Source organism: Pygocentrus nattereri, chromosome 20, assembly GCF_015220715.1.
Source record: "Pygocentrus nattereri isolate fPygNat1 chromosome 20, fPygNat1.pri, whole genome shotgun sequence".
Classification (NCBI taxonomy): Eukaryota; Metazoa; Chordata; class Actinopteri; order Characiformes; family Serrasalmidae; genus Pygocentrus; species Pygocentrus nattereri.
In genome coordinates this window covers 13,966,249-13,986,013 of record NC_051230.1, presented here as the reverse complement: position 1 = coordinate 13,986,013, position 19,765 = coordinate 13,966,249, and the positions used below count along the sequence as shown (strand labels likewise).

The following is a 19,765-nucleotide window of genomic DNA, read 5'->3' as shown; positions in this document are numbered from 1 at the left end:
ACAAACAGAATGCAGTGATTAGTAAATTCTTTTTGACCTGTATTCAAATAAAAACAGTACTAAAAGACAACACTGGCAGGAGGATGTTTACCACTATGTCATGTCACCTTTCCTTTTCTTTTTAACAATGCTTAATAATCATTCAAAGACTGAGGAAACCAAGTAATCTATTCTTCTGCTATACAAGTCTTCAGCTGCACAATTATAGAGGACCCTCATGGTCATATTTTGAGTTTCATTATGCACCATGTGTTTTCACTGGAAGATAGGACTGGACCTCAGTAATAGGGCTTGCCCATGGTGAGTTTACCTACAGGTCCTATGTGATCTGCAAAACAATTTGCTGGCAGTATTCATTTTAAGATACCATGGTCAAAATTGACCTGGGGGGTATTATGGCTGGCTGGGTTGGGCAGACTTAGACAACGATAAGCTGCTTGAAGAACAAGATGGGCAAGCAACAAATAAGCAGCAAGTCAAGCGTGCTGCAGAGAGAAACATGTTAGTAATTACCACAAGCTGCAAAACACATGGAGCTACATAACATCCAGTGAATAACTTATGCACAAAATGTAACATTTTTTTTCCAAGAAACCTGTTTAGGCTTTGTAAACTTTTGTGCCATGCCTCAATATCTATTTTGGCTTGAATTAAAAAGTATTCAGACCAAGCTGCTTCGCTTTGTTTTTTAGGTTGGATGTGATGCAAGTTTACACAGATTTGATTAGCCTCAAAATACACAAAATAGTTACTTCTATTTTGCAATACTGAAATTTATTTTTGGGGCTAGGTGCATGGAGGTATGATAGGTCTGAGGACTGTTCCGTTGTGTGATGGAGGTTGCGTGTACATGTCCTTCACAAGTGAAGTGAATTACGGCAAATGCAGGCAAGAGTGGATGAGGACCATAGGCATAACCTAAACCTAGGAGCAGATGGATGTGGTGTCTAGTTGAAGTGGGCAGCCACAAGATTAAATTACACCAAACTTTGCAGGTGGCTTTGAGCACATACAACATGATTGGTGGTTGAAGGGGCAGGTGCAGGCATTAATAATCAAGCCCATGCAGACCTCTATTTTATTGAAAGCAGTACGGCAAATTATTCCCGAAGTCATGAAGTGATATCCATCACAGAAGCATGTGGGTTTTTCATGTAGTGCCATCAGACAGCTGGCAGCAAGTGCGTGTGATGACTTGGGCATGCAGTTTATGATACGAACTTCCATTTCTTGTTAACCAGATTAGCCTCGTAGCTCCAGTGCTAAACTAAAGAAGCAAATTTCAGATATAAAACACATCTTAACTGATAAATAACACTTGTGGTATATAGATGTAAAAGCTCAAATGTTTCACTAAACTATTTCTTTAAATGGAACTGATGTGTTGAGAGGCTAATGAAAATGGAACTGCCTACTATGTTTCTCTTCATTACAGTGAAATCTCAGCAGTTCAGCACTTCACCATATGGGTCACCATAACACAGGCTGTTCTGAAATAAACTAGCCAAATTAGCAGAATCTGGCTCACACTAGAGAAGTTTTTATTTAAAAAGTTTGAAAGATGATTGCACATGGCACCATTTGTCATCTGCTATCTCGCTTGCTCCTTCTCTAACACATACACACACAACTACAGACAGAAAACAGCGTTACCTCCGGGCCCTCTGTAGCGCAGGTGCCGTGGGGTTGAGGGTGATCGACAAGGAGAGAGATCTCCGGCTTCACTGCCTTGAGGAGACTCAGGGATAAACTTATCCAGTGAGACTGACTCCAGCACAGCTATAGGAAGAAGGAAACACCATCAAAAACACACAGCAGAGTATGAAAAGGCATTTTCAATATTTATCTGAAATCAAATAGCAACTTCTTCTTCTTCTTTCGGCTGCTCCCTTTAGGGGTCGCCACAGCGGATCATCTGCCTCCATCTTGCCCTATCCATTGCCTCCTCTACTTTAACACCTTCTCATCTCCATGTCCACCTTCACTACATCCATAAACCGTCTCTGAGGTCTACCTCTTCTCCTTCTACCCGGCAGCTCCATCTCCAACACTCTTTGCCCAATATATCCACTATTCCTCCTCAACACATGTCCAAACCATCTCAACCTGGCCTCTCTGGCTTTATCTCCAAACTGTTCCACCTTCACTGTCCCTCTGATCTGCTCATTTCTAATCTTGTCCATCCTTGTCACTCCCAACGAAAATCTCTGAATCTTCATCTCCGCCACCTCCAGCTCAGCCTCCTTCCACCTGCCTCCCTCTCATTCACACACATGTATGTCATCTTGTTTCTACTGACCTTCATTCCTCTCCTCTCCAGGGCAAACCTCCACCTCTCCAGATTATCTTCCACCTGCTCTCTACTCTCACCACAGATTACAATGTCATCTGCAAACTGCAAAATCATGGTCCATGGAGCCTCCTGCCTGACCTCATCTGTCAACCTGTCCATCACCATTGTAAACAGGAAGGGGCTCAAAGCTGATCCCTGATGTAACCCTACCTTCACCTTGAAACCATTTGTCACTCCAAATGCACACCTCACCACTGTCTCACTATCCTCATACATGTCCTGCACCACCCTAACATACTTTTCAGCTACACCTGATTTCCTCATACAGTACCACAGTTCCTGTCTTGGCACCCTATCATATGCCTTCTCTAGATCCACAAAGACACAATGTAGCTCCTTCTGACCTTCTCTGTACTTCTCTACCAACACTCTCAACGCAAAAATTGCATCTGTGGTACTCTTTCTGGGCATGAAACCAAACTGTTGCTCACTGATCTGGACCTCTCGCCTTAGCCTTGCTTCAACAACTCTTTCCCATACCTTCATGGTGTGGATCATTAACTTTATACCTCTGTAGTTACTGCAGCTCTGCACATCACCCTTGTTCTTAAAAATGGGGACCAACACACTGCTTCTCCACTCATCAGGCATCGTCTCACTCTCCAGGATTTTGTTGAACAACCTGGTTAAAAAGTCCACTGCCTTCTCTCCTAAACATCTCCATACCTCCACAGGTATGTCATATGGACCAACTGCCTTTCCATTCTTCTTCCTTTTCAAAGCTGCCCTCATTTCCACTTTACTAATTCTCTGCACTTCCTGATCCACTATCTCTCCCCCCGTTGTCCTCCTCTCTCTCTCGTTTTCCTCATTCATTAGTTCTTCAAAGTACTCCTTCCATCTACTCAACACTCTCTGTTCACTCACTAGTACATTTCCCTCTCTATCTTTTATCAGCCTAACCTGCTGTACATCCTTTCCAGCTCTATCTCTCTGTTTAGCCAAATGACACAAGTCCTTTACTCCTTCTTTACTGTCCAGCCTCTCATACAGCTCATCCTGGGCCTGAGCCTTTGCCTTTGCCACCATACTTTTCGCTATGCAACTAGCCTCACAGTACTCCTGCCTACTTCCTTCATCTCTCTGGTTATCCCACTTTTTCTTAGCTGCCTTCTTCTTCTGAATACTCTCCTGGACTTCCTCATTCCACCACCAACTTTCCTTGTCTTCTTTCCTCTGACCAGACGAAACACCCAACACATTCTTGCCAGTTTCTCTCACCACCTTAGCTGTAGTTTCCCAGTCCTCAGGTAGCTCCTCACTGCCCCCAAGGGCCTGTTGCAATTTTTCCCTGAACTGCCTGCAACCATCCTCCTCCTTCAGCTTCCACCATCTAATCTTTGGCTCTGTCTTCACTCTCTTCCTCTTCTTTGTTTCTAATCTCATTCTACAGACAACCACCCTATGCTGCCTTGCTACACTTTCCCCTGGCACCACTTTACAATCTCCAATCTCCTTTAGGTGGCAGCTCCTGCTAAGGATATAATCCACCTGTGTGCAGCTCCCTCCACTCTTGTATGTCACCCTGTGTTCTTCCCTCTTCTCAAAAGATGTGTTCACCACAGCCATTTCTATTCTCTTTGCAAAATCTACAACCATCTGACCTTCCTCATTTCTGTCTTTCACACCATACATACCCAGCACCTCTTCATCTCCTCTGTTCCCTTCACCAACATGCCCATTGAAGTCTGCACCAATCACCAATCTCTCTTGGGATACCATCTACCACTTCATCCATCTTACTCCAAAATTCCTCTTTCTCCTCTAACTGGCAACCAACCTGTGGTGCATATGAACTGACCACATTCAAAATCACACCATCAACCTCCAATTTCAGGCTCATGATCCTGTCTGACACTCTCTTTACATCCAGAACACTATCACAAGCTGTTCCTTTAGGATTATCCCTACTCCATTTCTCTTCCTCTCTACACCATGATAGAACAGTTTGAATCCACCTCCAATGTTCCTGGCCTTGCTTCCTTTCCATCTGGTCTCCTGGACACACAGAATATCTACCTGCCTTCTCTCCATCATGTCTGCAAGCTCTCTGCCTTTACCAGTCATTGTCCCTATGTTCAGAGTCCCTACTCTAACCTCCACACTCCTGCCTTTCCTTCTCTCTTGCTGCCTTCTAACCCGCCTTCCTCCTCTCCTCTTTGATGGTCTTCGACCTACAGTAGTCCAATTTCCACCGGCACCCTGCTGGTCAACAGCACTGGAGGCGGTCGTTGTTAACCAGGGCCTTGACCGATCCGGTATGGCAATCACATTTGTGATCCACATGATAGTTTTGGCACAAGTTTTACGCCGGATGCCTTCCTGACGCAACCCTCACCATTTATCCGGGCTTGGGACCGGCACCAGAAGTACACAAAGTACACCCCTAATGGCTGGTTTCAGAAATCAAATAGCAACAATTAATTTAATAAGCATTCAAATAGTTTTCAGCAAACCCAACAAATCTAGTGATCACATACTTAACTGAAATTCACGGAATGTATTTCTCACACGCAAAATACGTTTCAAATACATTGTTTCTTTCCAAAATATTTAAAACACTAAAGTACATGAATGAAAAAATAATGGCCATCTTCATACATTTTGAAATTTATTTGATAAATAGATATTGTTTCCAAACTGGATGGCATGTAGAAACTACATTAAAAATTATCTACAGCTTGTAACCAGTGTTGTAAGAGAGTAACCAGTAAAAATAGTAACCAGGTGCTATTAGAACGTTTTGCCACTATTCTACCACCAAGAAACCCTGCACTGAACCTCATTTAACTTTCAACCCATCAAGACAGCAATTTTGTAACTGCACAAAAGGAAAATTCAAGCAACTCTATTAACATTGTATACCTGTAAGCATATTGCTGCTGTCGGAAGAAAAGCTTGTATCTCCATTTTTGACACTTTTCAGTTTTTAACATAATTTGAAAATATGTGTTGGCTTTTACATTGTATGTAAATTTCATGATGAATGGACCAAATGAAACTCTGGTTCCATTGACATACAATGAAAGTAAAGTATGTTTTTTGCTTCTCCTGTAAAGTTACCAATGTGGAGATATAAGGTTTTTTTCCGACAACAGTGATACGCAGCATATAACAGGGCACTGACAGCAAACTGCTTCTAAAGGCCTATTCACTGCCTCATCTTAGAAAAGAGTACATCAACAGCTGGCACTGAGCTTGAAAAATCCAGTCTCTATAGCTGGTAGGTATGACAGGTAGTAGGTCTGACAGGTTGATCCTGTACTTAAAGCCACAGTAGGCAGGTTTGAGAAGGGACTTTTTGAACAAGCACAACGTCCAAGTCCCTTCCCCTTCCTCTCCACTGAGCTCTAGCACTGCCTCCAAAGCCCCTTCCTGCACAGGAGGCTGCTGTGCATGTGCAGGCTAGCAACCATGGCAATTGTAGAGGTCAGGTAAACAGCATGGAGCACACACCAGTAAGATCTTGAACTAGCTTGCTTTTCTTCATTTCTCTTCTTCTGTTTACTTGTCTTTGTTATGTATGCTGTTGTTGGTAAATGAGGGATGGGCAGTTTTTTTACCTGCTGGTGGTTGTTTATCTGCGATTGTGTTTGAGTTTCCTGAAGCCAATCACTGAAGATACTAAGCTTGACCAAGAGATGAAGCGCAGGGGAAGGGGGGCTGCCTGCTGCATGTGTGCGAGTGATTGACACTCCTCCTGGCTCTGACTGGTTATTTTGATTTGGGCACAGTGGATTCTTACAAATAGCATTAGGAGCTCTAAGTGGAGCAGAGGAGCCTGTTTTTTCATGCACTGTCAGGACACAGTGACAGTTGTAGCAAATATGACCAAAAGTTATTTTTATATGGGTTACCTACTGCAGCTTTAACAGATTTAGTGAAGAACTATGGGCTCCCATAGATTGCTTGTCTGATTTTTTTTTCAGACTTTGAGTGACCTTATTTACATTTGTGTTTAATCCAAAAGAAACAGGAATGAAATCAGGCCTGGCATAAACCTTCTCTGTGTTTAGGCTACATTAGCATCTCATTCTCAACCGCCAAGTTGGAGCTCTGGCAGATGTTTAGACTTTGGTTTCATTATAGAATATCAACAATCTAAATCAAGACACAGCTTCAAACAACCAGATTTACTAGAGCAGTTTTAATTTATGGAAACAAAACAGGCTTATCAGTGCTTTTCTCTACACTTTAACACAAACAGCACTGGCCTCTAAAGTATGAAATCAATTCTCTCACCGCCATCCAAACAGATAATTGAAAAACTAATCAAAATTTGACAAAGCAAATGAAACTGTGGGATTATTGCATTATTCATCTGCAACTGAAACATACTGTAAACTTGTAAATGAAAACAGTAGATCAAGAAGGCTCTCTTTGGATTCCCTGACAGCATGCAAAAGCAACGCATCAATGCTAATGGTGTACAATAACATCACTCTGCGCTCATCCCTGATTTCACAGGCATGGAGAAACAACAACAACGCAAGCCCATTACTGCAATTTGTTGAGGAGTGAATGAAATCAGTGTAGCAGCTGGAACTGTGGACTCCACAAGGAGCAAGTCAAAGCAGTCCCATCTTTCCAGGGAAAATACTTTAAGAGAACAATTATTGGCCTGTTTCACATGCAACAGACTTCAGATTAGTTTGCTGACAAAGCTGAGAATTAAGGGAACTGACAACTCCATTTGTCAAATAAAGAATGAACAGGTTTTGGTTCAGTTGTGCTGATATGTCTTGCTGTATTTAATATATTACCAGTAGCAAGCAGAATCCCATAATTGTGAGAGAAATGCTTATTTTGCCAAACAGCTTAACAAGCTCTGTTTTGTATTAGGAGAGCACTCAAAAAACTGAGAATGACTGGCTCCTGTGGTTTACAGGAAGATGCTACAATACTAGTCAGATGTATATAAAATAAAAAAAGTTTTAAAGATTTGGCTGTCAGACTGAATGCGTTATTTTAAAATGCTATTAAACATGCAGGATTCAGGATCATGTAGAAGGAACCTCGCTTTGGGGGGAAAAATGGAGTCAGCAACTTCAGTTTGGCATCCGTTATGGCTATAAAAGTGGTTTTCTTTGAGGCAGAAGTCACCCTTGGTGGGGTTTAGTTTATATTTCAGCCAAGTGGACACCTTCAAACACAGTCTACACTCCATATAAAGTACCAGAGTTGCTAGTTTATTATGTACCTTGTAGCTACAATCATTGTTCATTTTCTCAGGTCTGCTTACATTATTGTTGCGCTAGGTATACAATTACTGACTGTAGCCAAACTGTTGCTGCATAAAAAAAGTCACCCTCAGTGGAAAGTGGCCACCAAAGAACCACTGCTGGCCAAACATATTTGGGCGGAGGACCATTCTAAGCACAGCTAATAATATAGTGATCTAACAAAGTGGCCAGAAAGTGTACACATTCGATGTGGCACAGGCTAGTTGACAAGTGGACTAACGTTGGCAGTTAACTACTAAATCTACTAGTCAACTTAGTGAAGAGGCAGGAGAACAGAAATCAGTCTTTGTCTGCTAAACACAAAGCCCAAAGTACTTAATTAGTGTGGAAATACTACACCAAATGAAACCAATTCCACCGCAAGCTATGTAAGATTGCACTGAAATACAGGCTTGTAATCCAGACTGGGCAGATTTTAAGAACCGTGATAGGAAAGGGCTGACTCACATGCAAAACATCAAATCACAGACCAATTAAAGCGATGTGCACCACCAAAACAAACTTGGAAGAACAGTCAGCAAACAACCAATATCTCATTTACTTGCTGCCAAACATTTCAAATTGTTATCTGTTCCAGGTGGCAGTATTCAAAAACCAAAGTCAATATAACATTTCATGTTATCTCCAATGTTAGCTCCTTGGCTCATTTGAATGGGCAGCCTCCATTATTGAAACCTCTTCCTTCTTTGGTGTCTAGTACACTGACTAGTTTGCCATATAGTGGCTGAGTAACAACACATTTTCTCATGAAGATAGTGTAGGGCATAAACTAACACAGGGTAAAATGTAATGTGTAATTTTGTGTTGTTAAACAGATTCCAGTGAAACATACTTTTAGTCACATTAGCCTCTCTGAGGACATCTCCACAAAGATGGCCTAGGCTATAAGAAAATTGCTAACACCCTGAAACTGAGCTATAGCATGGTGGCCAAGGTCATACAGCAGTTTTCCAGGACAGGTTCCACTCGGAACAGACCTTGCCATGGTCGACCAAAGAAGTTGAGTCCATGTGTTCAGCGTCATATCTAGAGGTTGGCTTCAAAAAATAGATGCATGAGTGCTGTCAGCATTGCTGCAAAGGTTGAAGATGGGAGAGGTCAGCCTGTCAGTGCTCAGACCATATGCTGCACAACGCATCAACTCAGTCTGCATGGCCGTCATCCCAGAAGGAGGCCTCTTCTGAAGCTGACACACAAGAAAGCCTACGAACAGTTTGCTGAATAGAAGCAGTCCAAGATTATGGATTACTGGAACCATGTCCTGTGGTCTGGCGAGACCAAGATAAACCTGTTTGGCGAGAAGTTCCAAGACAACTGTCTCTTGCCTACAGTCAAGCATGGTGGTGGTAGCATCATGGTCTGGAGCTGCACGAGTGCTGCCAGCACTGGGGAGCTGCAGATCATTGTGGGAAACATGAATTCCAACATGTACTGTGACATTCTGAAGCAGAGCATGATCCCCTCCCTTCGGAAACTGCACCACATGGCAGTTTCCCAAGTCGATAACGACCCCAAACACACCTCCAAGAAGACAAGTGCCTTGCTAAAGTTAAAGGTGATGAAATGGCCACGTATGTCTCCAGACCTAAACCCAATTGAGCACCTGTGTGGCATCCTCAAGCGGAAGGAGGAGGGGAGCGCAAGGTGTCTAACATCCACCAGCTCTGTGATGTCATCATGGAGGAGTGGAAGAGGATTTCACTAACAACCAGTGCAGATCTGGTGAATTCTATGGCCAAGAAGATTAAGGCAGTGCAAGATAATAATGGTGGTCACACAAAATATTGACACTGAGCACAATTTGGACATGTTCACTGTGAGGTGTACTCACTTGTGTTGACAGCTATTTAGACATTAATGGGTGTTATTTTCAGAGGACAATAAATCTACACTGCTATACAAACTGTACTACTGACTACTTTAAGTTATATCCAAGTTTCATTTCTATAGTATTGTCCCATGAAAAGATATAATAAAATATTTGCAGAAATGTGAAAGGTGTACTCACTTTTGTGAGATAATGTATATTGTTATTTGCCTTTACTTTTTTGTTTATTTCTCATGGTTAATTGGAATGTACATCCCTATTATGATTTAATGTTATTATTATTATTATTATTATTATTAGTAGTAGTAGTAGTAGTAGTAGTAGTAGTATCATCATTATCTCAGGATTAGTTGTAATAATGTTACCTCTCCTGATGCTGCGGCGCAGTTTTCCACAGAGGGCATCTATACGGGGAGCATCAGCATTGTCATCTTGAGCACCGGGACTCTGTTCAGGCGAGGATGGGCTCTGACCACGGCTCAGATCCAGTGGGGAGCGGGGGTTTATGGAGGGTGGGGGGGAGGTGGTAGGGTTGGCGGAGGTGGGGCTGCTGGCAGCTGAGTAGGAGGTGGGGTTAGTGGACAGGTCCAAGGCGCCCACTCTGGAGTTGAGAGGAGAGTTGAGGGAGAGCTTGCGGGCACGGACAGGGGAGTTGGTGCGAGATGGGATGGAAAGGGGCGGAGGGGAGGAAAACTTGCGGCACAGCCGGGGAGATTTATCATTGGGGTGGTCGCCGCTGCTGCTATTGCGGTTGTTCTGATTGGTAGCAAAGAAAAGCTCCAAGGACCTGAGGTGAAAAAGCAACAGACAAGACATGTGACAATTTTGTCTGAGTCTGAGTCTGAGTTCGCAATGTTCAGTCTGAGTACGCAATGTTTTATTCGTGTAAAAATCAGATTTCAGTTTGAAAAGTTGATTCTGGACTATATTCATGTTTTGGAGGTTTCAGCTATCCAATGACATCTCAGCTTTCATACAGTGTCAAGATTTTTTTGAAAATCAAATAAAGACTAGAAGCTCTCAGGGATGTAAATCTATACTCGATTTAGTTTTGAATCCATACAAAATGTTTCAGTGCATCATGAGGTCTCTTGTTTTAATCTGTTATTTTAGAATGATTCAGAATTTGATAACACTTTATATGGAGTGGTTCTTAGTAGATGATTCATATACTCTTAACAGATTATCAGTAACACACTAGCAACATATCTGTGAAGTAGCAGTAGTCAAGCATCTGAATACACTAAAATAAATATCTTGCCGATGTTCTGTTGCTACATTACTTACATTAAGTAGATGTACTGTTAATATGTTACTTCCATTACACAAAACCTAACCTTACATAACCTCACCCAAAACAAAGAAATTTTAATTTGGTATAAAAATGAAAGTATACGTTATTGCTAATTTTGAGGGAAATACATTTAGCTGTGGAAGTTCTTTTTTTAAAGCTCTCTTTCTGCTTTTACAGAAGGTTGGAAAATCACATTCAACTTGATGAGAAATCGTAACTAATTCCTTTAAAAGCATGTAAGGTCTTCCCATTTTATCACTCCAGAGTTTGTTTAGAGACACAAAATTATGTCATACTATGCTACTTAGTTGTAATAAACTGAATTTTGCTCCTTGTTTGCTAACATTAACTTGATTATGTGACAAATAAAAACACATTACACTGTTTTAACAGTTTGACCTTACACGTGCATAATAAATATCGATTGAAATTAATAGCCCACCAGATGTTTTGTGTTAGGATTTCTTATTATGTTACATTAATATATTTCCAGAGTGTTCAGAAAGTGTGTGCACAATTGAATGTCTATGTAAGCAGTGGGTGCATCTTAAAGCAGCTGAACTCACTCTCTTTTATTCAAAAGGATGTCTGGATACTTTTGGACCTAGTGTATTGTCTCTCAATATCACTTAATAAATATTCTGTTCTGACTGCTGGATGAAAACATCACCCGCATCAGATTTACCTGTGCATGTAATAAAAGCCAAGACCTGCTTTTTTCAGCTGCGTATAAAACTCAAAATGTGCTTCTGTAGTAAAGGGGCTCAAAATGATGTAGCAGGCCACATATCTGACAGAGTGAGGGTGAGACTGTGCAGCACAGCAGCATGCTTCCTGTCTGAGTTTTGGATAAGGAGGGGCAGGGACAGTGTGTATTCAACTCTAACTGGAGAACAGAGACAACAAAGAAGAGTAAAACAACGCAACACAGGGATGATGGATGAGGAACATTGTGAGCAGGCACAATGGATCATCTGTGCAGAATGAAAAAAGGAGGATCTAGCAAAATCTAATCAATGTGGATTCAAGACTGCTGTGGTTGAAAAGTAGAAAACAGTTGTTTTCCAGACTCTGATAGTTCCTAGCAGGAAAATGACAGTGAATGACAAACCTAAGGGATTCATTCATGTTCATTTTGCGAAACTAACAGAAATTCACCCTAGTGCATCTGACGGGTATTGTAAATCACAAGATTAGAGGCAGAGGAGGTCATAGAGGTTATAGATTACAAAAGAGAAAGAGAGAGCAAGCAAAAGGGTGGGGAGAAAGAGAGAGACAGAGACAGAGACTTTGTGTGTTACTTTGATTGGTCCAGGGCTATCTTCCTGATCTTCAAGCTGTAGTCAGGACAGATGGATGTGATGGACAAGCGGTCAAATGAGTGGTACTGAACCCTGTGTGATAAAGTACGGATGGGAATGAGGGTCACCACATACCAGACAAAAAAAAACTCTACATAACTGACAATCACAATAACATCAGACACAGAACTTCATGAAAATAGAGAATATGCATTCAAAGGAAGCTTCTGAGAGAAATGTAACAATGAGTTACAGCAGCAGCAAATAATTATGATGTTTTGTTTTTTCTTACATATGCACATTATTTGTTTGCTCATGACAACAAGCTGTTCCCACCAGTGGAAAAATTCATAAACTAAAAAGCACAGCACACAGACAGATAAACACTAGTGACATAGTTCAGGAGAATCTGTGAGGTTTTCTGAGCTGCTTTCTTCACTCCAAGTAACCAAGTGTGCAACAATTTAACTTTGAAGAACACCTGCTTTTGGAAAATAAACATTTTCCAATTGAAAAGGTCATTATGTCTGAGGAGGAAAGTACATACATGGCAAACGCCCCACTTTCTCACTGTGTCTGTCTTCTTACTCCTTTTTTGTCTTTTAGTTCTAAGAAAATGGTCTTTTTTACTTGGAATAAAATGCTGATTTAATATGTTACATTAAAAATTAATGATGTTTTTACTTCCCCTGAGAAGTTACCATTTTGTGGATATGAGGTTTTGTTCAAACAGTGACAATATATTCTTCTGCCCTATATTATATCCTTTATTATTTATCACTATTCCATGGTAAAATCCACTGATGGACTTCTCAGAAGCTAATAAATGCAGATGTGATATGTGGCTTCCTAGCAGGAACTTTAGCTGGCTTCTTCTGTACTAACCAGCTAGTACTGTCCTCATTTATACATCCAAAAGCATCATGTTCAAAAGACCCTCTTAAGATTTCTCCTAGTCTTCAAACCAAAAAAATCTCACTCTTAAGACTATTGTGGTACCATTGTAGGAGTTGCGTAGGCATGTTTACAACAGATGCAGCAGTGGTTGTGTTTTATCCAGAGTGTCTCTTTAATTCTACAACTCTTCTCCAGGAAATTATAAGCTGTCTACACTCACATCACAAGTTTAACGCAAGCTAGGCCAGTCTCACTCTTAATCCATCAGCCAGCCATGTTACCTGACAGGAATGGAGGTGAAAGGCTTTTTGTAGATGTCTGCTAGCTTGTCCATGACCACAGTGGCAGAGGTGAAGATGCGGTAGGTGTGCAGGAAGGTGTTGAGGAAGTCAATGGAAAGGAAGCGCAGATCAGTCAGCCTTTCCAACAGCCGCTCCACGCTGGCATAGCGGATCTGGGGAACCTTGCAGGAGTTGAGCGTCTTGCTGAAGCAAATGTCAACATCATCTTTATGGAGACGCGCATCGGATCTAATGAGAAGCACACAGCAAAGCGACTTTACGACCCAAAGCCTGAGGGCAGCGTCTACTCAGAAGTGCCAGGAATGTGCAAAAAGTAGCAATGAACAGCACTTACACAATGCAAATCTTTCTACAATGAAAAAAGACAGGCATGGGAAAATTGTCGTGCTTCATGAATTTGGTTTGACTCAGTGGTTCCCAACCCTGGACATTTTCGTGTTTTCCCTGCATTAACACACCCAATTCCGCTCAGAAAGGCCTGTTAAAAAGCTGATTAGGGAAAACACCAAAATACACAGAGGAGGGGTACTCCAGGACCATGATGGGAAAGAACTGGAATGAAATGTCTTACTGTGAAAATGATATTCCACTTTTTCATCAACTTTGACTGATATTTAACGAACAAACACAATGCAACAATCAAATAATGAGCTCAAAGGAAACACTGAACAACAACAAGAATAATAACAATAAGCCACAGACATGTGCCATGGAAATGCCATAAAGACATGAGCAGGAGTAGTGCCCATCAGCAGGCAGCACACACAGACCCACATACACATATACAGCACATAGGAGAGTGAAAACACATAGCAAGTCAATTTCTTCAACTTACTTTATCATGTGAGGCACAGTCACTTTAGAGTTCTCCTCAAACACACTGGTCATTAGGCCATTGCAGCGGATGTTATCAATGCACTATAAGAAATAACAGAAGAGTTAATAGTTTATAAGACTTCCTTAATTTGTACCTGCATTGCTCTGGGCTGGTTTCCTGCTTTCTGCCCAATAACCGCTGGGATAGACTCCAGCAGCCCCTGCAACCCTGTAGAATAAGTGCATTAGATAATGTGTGTGTGTGTGTGTGTGTGTGTGTGTGTGTGTGTGTGTGTGTGTGTGTGTGTGTGTGTGTGTGTGCCTGCATTCACTGGCTATTTCATCAATATAGGTCATTAATATAGCTCAGCAGTGGTCCAGCAGTGGTCACTTCCACTGATGTGTGTAGTGGATGGCTGGTCATTTTGAATAGCTACAGATGGGCTACAATCAGCAATTGATACTTTTCTCTCCTGATACAGATTCCGATATCTGAAATAAAAACTGATACCAAACACTGATCCGATCCCAGTGATCTGTTTAGACACTAGTATCAATGGACTGGAAGACAACTGTATAGTAGAAGCGAATGTGTCATAGTGGACAGGATCACCTTGCAACATTATTTTTAGGATGATTTTAATCATATTGCTCTAAAAGGATACCAATCACTTTGTTTGAACTGTGGATCATTAGTAATTGTATAAGTCCACTTTAAATATAAATGTTCGCAGGTTCCTTCATGTGAGTTCAAGGCATGTTGCAAGTCTCTACTGTGCAAGTCAAATCGCATCTCAAGTCTCTAGTAAAGAATTATAAGCTGCAGGCACTGCATTTAACAAAAGTAAATCTCCCCTCAAAACCTGACAGGTTCAACATGGCTTCAAATAATGAGCCTTTTATTATAAGAATGCTTTCAGTCTGAGGGACGGAACTGAAGCACTACTTTCTGTAGATGCGGTGTTTAAAGAAAAGAAGCAGAAGAGCTAGTTAGTCTGTAGTTTGTATAGCAAGTATGCTAGCTAGCAAAATAATCCAGTTGAGGTTTAAGTAGATTTTAAGGAACTGTGAGCTGTAACATACTAAAACTTCAGTTAGATGCACTAACATACTGTTTGTGAAAGCCAACAATTTCAGGGAGTTTTTTTCAAGCTGTTATTTAAACATTGCATTCACTGTATGTAGAGCTTTGAACTGTCAATCACACTTTTCTATTCTAAAAGGCCTGATGATGCCAGTGGGAGGAGTCCATGACCGCACATGGCAATAGCAAAACAGACAGGTAAGACGTACATGTAAGATAGGAAATAAAAGTTTTATTCAAAAAGTTTTAATAGCTCTATTTTTTTAAGAGTCAGAGTCAAGTTGAAGTCCCATTCTTGGTCTATACTGTATGTGTTTAGGTGGCACGGTGGTGCAGTGGGTAGCAGGGTAGCAAGTAGGGCCTGGGTTTAATTTCCTGGCCGGCCGACCAGGGTCTTTTTTTTGTATGGAGTTTCCTCCCACAGTACAAAGACATGTGGCCAGGCTAATTGGACACACTAAACTGCCCCTAGGTGTGTGAGTGTGTGTTGTGTGTGTGTGTGTGTGTGAATGTATACGTCTGTCTGCCCTGCAATGGACTGCCCACCTATCCAGGGTGTTTCCTGCAGTTCTGAAAATGTGTGTGTAGGTGTTTCAGATAAAATAGCCAACGAGTGTAGATACAAGGCAGGCGTACCTAATAAAGTACCCTATATGGTACCCTAACCTTCTGCCTAATAGACATTAAACAGGTGGAGGGGTTATACAGGGACAACATAACCATCTCTCAGTAATAACATGCACTAAATAATCCTCAAGAGAGTAATGAGGCAATTCCCCTGAGACACACTCTCTCTCACCTGTTGATGCATGTGTTTTTATTTTCAAGGCTGTTAAAGCTGCTGTCATTTGCGATGTAATGTTATTAGACATATTACTAGTTTGTGCATGAAAAGAAAGCACAAAACAAACAAAAATATAACAATGACATTTGCACAACAACAGTAGAACATTTATCGGCTTTCCACACAATGTAGGCAACCTATTTTCTGCAGGATTCTCTGCTCTATCTCAGGTAGTCTGGCTAATGAGGGGCTTGCTATTCATAGGATTTGTTTGTTTAGGCACGTTAGTATAAGAAAACATAAAAATCCACAGGGCCCTCAAGAATGGAACTGAAAAAAGTGCTGGAAAACTATTGCGTTTCTGAACAACTGCTAAATAAGAGCAGCAGTCCCTGGTATAGGCAACACAGGTGATTTCCTAGGAGCAAATTGGATGCATTGGATACATATACATCATGCCCGTATGTTATGTACGAAACTGGCACACAAGCCTAAACAATTTATGGACTCTGTGTATAGAGAAATGCTTTTTCTCCCTCATGCATATACATTTGAGAGAAGATATGTTATCGTTCCCAAGTGGTGCAACTGTCTGAGCATTGGCCCTATCATCAAGAGACGCTGAGTTCAATCCTGAGTGATGCTACAGCCGTCTGTTGCTAGGGGTACAAGAAAGCATAATCGACCTTGGCTTTCTTGGTGGGTAGGATTGTCCTTCCTCTCTCCCCACCACGTGGCGTGATGCTAGCCAGTATACACATCTGTTAGCTAACAGACCCGGCAGCTCTGATGATGCAGCATTTGAAATAGTTCAAAAAGTTGCAGTGGCTGGCTCCACATTACTTGGAGGAAGCATGTGTTAGCCCTCACTCTCCTAGGGCTGGAGTTTTGTGTTACTGGGGAGAGCTAGCATGAGCTCCAAGCATATGATGAAAGAATATTGCGTTTAAACTCTCTGGATGAGATGTTTGTGTGTGAGAAGACATGGCACAAAATACACTGTGATGCAAAATCTCTCGATACCCTAATGACATTCATTTATTAGCTATTTGTTCAGTTTTGGGAAACCCATGAATGAGAGAACATTCAACGCTTAAGAACATCATCAAGACAAAATATTTTCATTTTTAGAAGTAATGTTTGTCCTGAGACATATTTTGTGAAGTAAAATAAGACATTAAGTCTCTAAGCTTTCATTTCACTTAAACACAATATACTGTTGTCAACATCATGGCAGCGCGTAGAAGAAGTCATCATGGCAGGCTGTACAATCTCACCCCTGGCCTTCATAACGGCCATGGAGGTCATCATTAGGGCCTCAAGATGGGTGGTGGGGGGTGGGCAAACCAAGAATGGGATCTGCATTCCACCTTTTCAAGCATACATGACATGATGACATGACCATTCTGACCACTACTGCAGCATGCACCAGGCAGCTACTTGGAAAACTGCAAGAGAAAATCAAGTGGGCCTGGATGAAATTTAAGCTAAACAAGTCATGAAGCATCTCAATAGTCAAGGGACACCTTAAAGACGTGAAGTTCTGCATTGGTGATGACCCAATACCAACAGTGTCTGAGCAACCTGTCAAAAGCCTGGGCAGATGGTAAAACGCAAGTCTCAGGGACAAAGACTGAGTACAGCAAGTAAGGCAGGACATCATCAAAAGTCTGGAAAACATCAACAAGACTCTACTGCCAGGGAAGCTGAAGCTCTGGTGCCTGCAATTTGGACTTCCCCCTCGGGGAATGTGGCCAGTCACTATCTACGAGCTCCCAATAACAACTGTGGAGAAGATGGAGCGAACCATGAGTTCTTATGTGAAGAAATGGCTCGGCGTCGCATGATGTCTGACTAACATCAGCCTCTGCGGCAAAGGGGTCCTTGAACTGCCTATCACAAACCTCACCAAAGAGTACAAGTGCTCTAAAGTAAGACTCCAGATGACTTTGAAGGACTCCAGAGACCAGACCATCAGCAATGCTGCTCCACCCCTGTTAACTGGATGGAAACGGACACCATCTGTGCAGCATGCTACATCAGCCCTGAGGCACAGCGACATTGTGAGGCACGTCCAGATAGGAAGAGGAGGCTTTGGCCTTACAGCAAGTAAGCCAACTTGGCGTAAGGCCTCAACATCAGAGAGGAGGAAAGTGGCGGTCGAGGAGGTGCGCCGTCGGGAGGCAGCACAAAGGCTGTCTCTCTGGCCAAACAGGGACAATGGATGAGGTGGGAAGGCCTGGAGAGGAGAAAGCTCAGCTGGAGGGAGCTCTGGGAAATGGAGCCAAGCAACATGAGCTTCATCATCAGAGCCACCTATGATGTGCTCCCATCTCCAAAAAACCTCCACCAATGGTATGGCGAGGACCCAACCGGTGCCCTCTGCCCAACTCCAGTTTCTCTCAAACACATCTTGACCAGTTGTAAGACCAGCCTCACACAAGGCCACTACATCTGGAGGCAAAACCAGGTCCTCAAGAGTCTGGCAGACAGCTCTTGAGAGCAAAAGGAATACCACCAACTCTTTGCCCCTGAGAGCAAGCAAGTCCGTCACGGTCCCAACCTTCACCCAAGAGGGACAGAAAAAGCCCAACCATCCCACTACCAAACTAGAAGCTGGACAGCTAGCCATGGCTTGGGACTGGAAGATGCTAGTTGATATTGACCAGTAACTAATCTTTCCACATGAGATTGCAGCCATCACGCTTAGGCCAGACTTGGTACTCTGGTCCCCTTCACTGAAGTCTGTTTATATCACAGAGCTAACAGTCCCATGGGAGAATTCAACAGAAGAGGCTTATGAGCCCAATAAACTGTGCTACACAGAACTGGTAGCAAACACTCAACAACGAGAATGGAAAGCGAAAGTCTATCCAGTTGAGGTGGGATGCAGAGGTTTTATGGCTTCATCCACCATCAGGCTGCTGAAAGAAGCCGCCAGTGGATATGGATCAAACGGAAGGACCCGTGCTGGGCTCAAAGAGCATCAACATGACCCGCTCACTAATCCCCCCACCCCATTCCTCATTTGAGAACCCAGGTCACAACCCTCTAGGAGGAAGGTGAACAATAAATGCGGTCAGCTCTAGGCTTGACTCAGGGAAGAGGATGTCCCCTGCCTTGCATAGTCCCATATGCTGCGTCATTTATACAACCAGGCAATTCTCATGATTGGGCATGGGACACAAGCTCAGGTTTGATCACCCTATAGCTGGCCACCTTTGATGAGGGTATCTAGTGTTGAAAGGCCGAAACACACCATGATTTAAAGGCACACTACTGATGATGTGTCCCGAAATTACATCTTTCCCATGTCTGAGACACAGTACTCGCACCTCTTTCAACATCAAGGCAAACCTCACGTACCATCCATTGGCACAATGGATAGCTTACCATCACATCTCGTGTTTCATGATTCTTAATCAACAAGTTCAATTATATAGATAAAAGAACAAAAATGTTTATATGTACATTGTTATATGCTCCAGTGAACTTTTGAAATAGAAAAAAATATAAAACAATGGCAACAGTTATTTGTCCTGCATTTAGATGTTGTCACAATTGGCTCCTCCCACTCCTCCATATGCTTTTTGTTTACTTTTGAGCTTCCACGTGCATTTGTTTTGGTTCAGTCCTGCCCTCTTGTTTTCTTGACTCGACCCCTGATTCGTTTCACCTGTTTTCCACCTGTACCTCGTCACAATAAAAGTTGCTTATCTCAGCACGTGTGGCCACCTCATCGTTCCACGTTACAGAAAGACCAGCCACCAAAGGACGCAGCGAGGAAGTGAGACTCCGGTATGTGGTTGTTCCGTTGGGATGAAACTCCGGCTGTTTCTAAGCAGCCCAAGTTAAACATATCC

General features: G+C 42.3%; 1 protein-coding gene across 2 annotated transcripts in view; it reads right to left on the bottom strand.

The window, feature by feature from the left end:
• Positions 1-19,765, bottom strand: part of rasgrf2b (Ras protein-specific guanine nucleotide-releasing factor 2b) — a 102,809-nt gene that overhangs the window by 30,304 nt on the left and 52,740 nt on the right. The window contains exons 13-17 of one of the 2 annotated variants that reach the window (XM_017691099.2): positions 14,054-14,136; positions 13,198-13,446; positions 12,020-12,112; positions 9,790-10,211; positions 1,654-1,779 (exon numbers count right to left, since the gene is read on the bottom strand). In XM_017691099.2, the coding sequence (XP_017546588.1) occupies positions 1,654-1,779; positions 9,790-10,211; positions 12,020-12,112; positions 13,198-13,446; positions 14,054-14,136 (973 nt within the window). The remainder of the gene's footprint in view (positions 1-1,653; positions 1,780-9,789; positions 10,212-12,019; positions 12,113-13,197; positions 13,447-14,053; positions 14,137-19,765) is intronic. The other variant, XM_017691100.2, reaches the window with a different exon arrangement.